Source organism: Egretta garzetta, unplaced genomic scaffold (genome assembly GCF_000687185.1).
Source record: "Egretta garzetta isolate BGI_Z169 unplaced genomic scaffold, ASM68718v1 scaffold101, whole genome shotgun sequence".
Lineage (NCBI taxonomy): Eukaryota > Metazoa > Chordata > Aves > Pelecaniformes > Ardeidae > Egretta > Egretta garzetta.
The window spans coordinates 1027912-1033461 of NW_009258666.1; the positions used below are offsets into that span (position 1 = coordinate 1027912).

General features: G+C 52.5%; 1 protein-coding gene across 1 annotated transcript in view; it reads left to right on the top strand.

Moving 5' to 3' along the window:
• The window catches only part of RUNX3 (RUNX family transcription factor 3), a 63690-nt gene that overhangs the window by 45712 nt on the left and 12428 nt on the right, over positions 1–5550 (top strand). Inside the window, exon 5 of the mRNA XM_009648563.2 lies at positions 4040–4204. Within this exon, the coding sequence (XP_009646858.1) occupies positions 4040–4204 (165 nt within the window). The remainder of the gene's footprint in view (positions 1–4039; positions 4205–5550) is intronic.

A 5550-nucleotide genomic window follows, 5' to 3' on the forward strand; every position in this document is an offset into this window, starting at 1 on the left:
GGGGTGGCGCCGCAAGCCGCCCGGAGGGGGGGCCAAGCCACTTCCCACCATCTGCTCTCCCATCCTTTGGTAGCGTGGGGCTACAGCGGGGGACGGGGATGAACGTGACACCCGAATCCGAACCCACCGGGGGTAGAGAGAAGGATCGGCAGCCTCTTGCCTCTCCCGGCAGTAACCCCGTATGCATCTAAACGCAGATAAATCAGGGGACCGGGACCCCCAGGCACCCCAGAGGGTGTTTTTTCCAAATCAAATCTGCCAGCTCTGAGATTGTGCTATCGCTCAGGCCATGAAGTTCCTGGAGCCCCCTTTTACCTTTGATTAACTTTGTAATCTGGGGAAATAAGCTGCTTTTGGTGAGCACTGTGGACAGCCCCACCACCCTCCCCCAGCCTGGAAACCCCATCCAGATCCCAGCCTCGGAAGCCACATCAGGTTGCATGCTCCTAGACGGAAGAACAGGCTCTGTTTGGTCTTTGAAATGTTTTAATGCAGAAAGCATGTCTTTAAATCATGGCTTTGAGGGCCTGAGCTCCAGTGCGGCGCACACTGTTTCGCTGTCTGCATTCCAAGAAAACACCCAAAACTTCCAGTATGCTTCTTATTACTGGCCCAAAGTGTCAAATTCACATCGGCTCTTCCAGCTGGGAAGTGTTCAATGGGATCGTTTGTTTGATACGCTGATACAGATCTTGTTATTACATCAGGTTCGTAGGTGATCTGTCAATGTTTACATCGTGTCATGTTCAATATCGGAGTTAACTGGTTCGGAAACCCGATCCAGCGTTAAAACCCTTGCGCTGTTGACAAGAAAGTGCCTAAGGTCAGTAGCTGCCATCCTTTTATAGCACTAAGGAACTGTTGTTTCCATAAATATTGACCTGCGAGCTGGTGCTAGCGCAGCTGGAAACGCAGCGCAAAAAATCTCCAAACCCAACGGCAGGTTTCATGCCCCAAAAATTCACAGGTTGGGGTGATGAAGACTTCTCAGACAGATTTCTTGGGATGAGGTCTGGAGCTGTTTGAAGTCGATTGAAAAGCCGCCCACTGGCTTCGGGAGGCTTTGAGTCAGTCCTCGGGTTAAGCTAGAAACCACCTTCCTCCTCGCTAAGGTATGAGCTATTGTTCACTTGACGGCATTGGTTTCCTCTCCGTGACAGCTGTGGGTAGATGGGGAAGGGCTTTTAATGAAGCCAACCGCTGCAGAAATTAAAAAGCTCAGGTTGTTCTGATGAAAGAAACCCATTAACAGCGATTCTCTCTTGCGTGACAAAGTCTGACGTCCCCAGCTCGAAGTGACAAGCGGCAGGAAGTCCTGGGGAGACAGCCTGTACCAAAGAGGGTTGGCAGCCCAAACTGGGGGGGGGGTTAACTCATTCGCTGCCGTGTTTCGCGCAGTTCAGCGCTGCCCGGTCCCACCTGTGTGTAGATGGGGTGGGATACAAACTGGAGAGGTCCCAGGAGAGCCAGGAAGGGTCCTGATCCCACCGCAGCGCTCCTCTGGGCTTTCACTCCTAAACCAGCCCCCGTGTTTGCCTTGATTTATATTTGCATCACGTTTTCTACTTTCTCTTTATCGTGATAGTTTTGGGGGTTTTGCTGGGTCTCCCCGCAAACCAGCCCCCTTCTAGAGGGTGTCGGTAGAGCACTGCTATTTACTCGAGGCTTAAAATCCCCATGGGGCTGTGCTGGCGTTGAGACAGCACGGGGATCGGAGCAACCACAGTGCAGCATGATGCAGCCACATGAAGCCCTCGGATAAGTCGTACGGCTGAATAATCTTTAAAAAACATTTTCAGCCTAGAGATCACTTGATTTATTTTTCAGGATTTTCTCCATCACATGCCAGATACGACTGGAGGATAGGGTCTCAACTGAGGTAGAGGCAGAGAATTTAATTTCCATTAAATTTCTCTGGAACTTGGTCTTTGAAGTCCTTTTGGCTTCTCTGCTAAGCTCTGCCTGAGAAAACGGGTTAAAGGAAAAACGTGAACCTATTTTTCTTCTTCTGTGCTCAGATGTATACTGAAATACTAAAAATATGGACCAAAACAAGACACCTCGCTGCACACGCGTTGCCCCTTGGGAAAAGCACAAACACCGTGCGACCGATGCTGCTCACGTCTCCAAAGGCCCTCAGATAACGCAGAGACACCCAAGGTCTAGGGACGCGCCGGGATTAGGAAAGATCATTTATGGTGTTGATTTGAGGTTTCCTTGGTTTACTTCACACAGCAGGGAAAATACATTTTCAAAATACCGCTGGGTTTTGCTTTCTGCCGGGGGTTTGTCTTTACCCAAGTTTCACTCTCTGGCGTCGGCAACGTTTTCGTTTGGTTTGGACTTTTGCACACCCAGAAGCCTGGGGATTGTAGAGTTTGGGGGGCATGGTGGGGCTCACCTGGATGTGGAGCTCCCGGAGGAGGGTCAAAGCCCCTCACAAAGTGTGGCGGGGAGTGGTTTGCTGTCGGGATACCCGTGGAGCCGCCGTCATGGCAGGGAGCTCAGCTGGGAGCACGAGATCCGCTCTGGAGTCGATGTTCTACCCTCCCAACCGAGCCGTCCGGCGTCTCCACAGACAGCCTGGCAAGTGCAGCCTGAGCGCGCCGAGCCAAGCAAATGCAAGATCAGAAGATATCAGACATCAGATTTAAAGAGGGGGAAGTCTGGGGACTTTCTGTGACTTTGCTATAAATTGACACCCAGCTCACGCTAGGCAGATGTGAGGGGGGGAGGAAGGGGAGATGCGAACAAGAGGTGGCTGCGTTTTTCACCTTTCAAACGCATCGCTTTTCTTCTTAAAAGCCACCGAGAACCAAGCTTTGCTTGGTGGAAGTTGGCCATAGGGCTGGATCTGATAAGGCTCGGCGCTGAGAAGAGCTGCAGGAGGGTTTCTTCCCAGCTCCTCCCCTAGCTCTCCGGCGTGCCTGCACACCTCCAGTGCCCCCGAGCTCTGCGCTCGATCGCGCCGGGATAAGGTGTTTGCCACCTTGGGAAGGTCCTTTCCTGACAGGTGCAAAGAGCTGGGGGTGCTGCACGGCCACCTGGCTGCGGCAGGTACAGAGCAAGGAGCATCCAAGGTCTGAGCCCGGCACTGATGTAAAACTGAAGCAGCTCCGGCTCCCCTGGAGTCCCTCCAGCTTTGTGCGGGTGTAACTGAGACTGGAATCCGGCCCAGAGAGAGCGAAGCCGTTCGGCGATGATTAATATAGTAAAATGCGAAAGTTATGTATCAAGTGTATTTCATGCGCCTCTTGCCTCGGGACAATTAGCATAAATTTAATAATTATTGCCCTGTTCCAGCAGCTGCTACCTAAGGAGCTGGGAGTGCTTTACAAACGCTCATTAGCTGCTGCCCTGCCTGGGGGAGGTAGGTGAACAGTCTCCCCATTTTACGGGTAGGAAAAGAGGAACAGAAAGAAGCAAAGTGAGATGGCCAAGGTGCGGTCCCGTGGCTGGGCGGCTCCCTCCCCTCCTCCCGCACCCTCTCCAGCCCTGCTTGGCTCTGGCCCCTTTGGGTGGGCAGAGCTGGGGAAGGGGCTAGAGTAAGACGAGGGTTCATTCTTTGTGCGCTGGGCAAAGGCCGTAGAAAATATTCCAAATTCAGTGTTTTCTTTACTGGTTCCCCAATCGCCACCCTGCCAGGAGATGGGTTTTCTTCTGCCTTACCTGTGTTTCCCCTCAAGTGGGGGTCGCTGCAAGCTGGTTGCTCAGCACAGCACAGGGCATCCTGACCCTGGCACCCGCATCCTGCTCCTTGATCGGCCGCCAACTTGCCGGACGATTTGAGGTCTCCCGCATAGGTCAGCCGGCATCCCTCCTTCAGCAGGCTTCGTCTGTCTGAACCACGAGCTCTTCCCACCCCTGTGTGCCATGCAAAGCCCCCGGGGAGCCGATCGCTGCCGGGGCCGCCCTGCATTACCCCCGTGCGAATAATAGCGAACCACGAAGATGGAGGCTGCGCTGACTTTGTGTTTAACCAGGGCACTCTAGCCAAAGAGTAACTGATTAGATATCAGACTCTCTTATCATGTTCCAGGGCACAGACAAAAGCTAGAAGACCAAGCCAAACCCTTCACCGACCGCTACGGGGAGCTGGAACGGCTGCGCCAGTCCATGAGAGTCACCCCAACAACACCCAACCCCCGCGGATCCCTCAGCACCCCAAGCCACTTTGGGTCCCAGGCTCAAACTCCAATACAAGGTAACTGGCTGGGTGCCCCAGCTTGGCGTCGCACCCCGAACCCTCGTGCTCCTGACATGGCTGGGCAGGGAGCAGAGCCGTCCCGGCCGAGCAAGCCTCCCTTGGGGTGGTATTTTCGGGCTGGAGTCCAGCTCTCCCCTGGGTAAGGAGCCCTGCCTGGGGGGACAAGCCAGGGAGGGGTTCGGTTGGGTTGCTTGACCCTGGAAGCCTTTTTGCACCCATTAAATGAGCAGACGGCTGCTGGATGACAAACCCAGGCGATTTCGCTCTGTCCACCATTAGGTACGGGGTCTTAGGGAAAACTGAGCAGTTTCAGGAGGAATGCGGGGAAGATCAGAGAAACGTACTTTGAATCCAGTAGGTGCTTTGACGTGAAGGCACCCGCGTAGACAGCGAAGCATCAACTAGAAAGGGTGGATTGCACTTTACATGCTAATCCAAATGGTTTCTTATCTTGTTGCATTGTGTTTATGCCAAGTCTGGTGATCCATCACCCAACTCCAGCATAATTCCCCGCACGTATGCACACCTGCATGGGCGCACGCGTGCGTGTGTGTACACACACACACACACACACACACAAGCTTTGCTCTTCCCATATTTGCCATCAGCATAGCTGAGCCCTGGGGCGTTCCCCGTGTGAATTTGCATCGTAGCTCGTTGCCAGGAAAGAGGTAGGAATTGCCACCGGAGTTACACAAGAGAGGTCAGTCTGCTAATTCTCAGGCCCCCGAATTTCAGCCCCGCGCTAAGCATTGTGTTTGAAAATGGCCAGCTGCCTCGCTGCTCCCGGCTTTCCGCACTTCCCAGCAGGGCCAGATGCTACCAGGATGTATTACGAGAGCCCGTTCTCCTGTCTGCGTGGGAGACGTGCTCCTTTTCCATGCATGTTTCATCTTGGTGGTGTTTTCCTTTGAAAACCAGCAGAAATACTAGCAAGGATTTAAGGGGTAGTGTTTAAGCTGTTTGCGTTTTGAGTTTTGGTGGCAAGTGGCCCTTCTTGGAAAGTTTTATACGAAAAGTTCCAAAAGCCTTTGTGTTGCAGTTTCAGAAGTGACGTAGATGTTTGCAAACCTCAGTGTCATTGGCAAAGAGGGTGTCTCGGGTGCAAAAACATGTTTGAAAACGTTACCCGAACTGTAAAAAGCTGCCCCGCTCCTCCCAACCCAAAATTACAGTGAAAATTTAATTTATTTCTCATTGAAATGCAAATCTTTATGCTTGGAATTTTTGTTGATATTAGCACGGTTTATGAGAAGAACCCGGGCATTTTGTGTAGGATTTTAATTTGATTTTCGTTAAAAAAAGCAAGAGGGAGAGAGAGAAAGAGTTTTATAGGCTCCCCC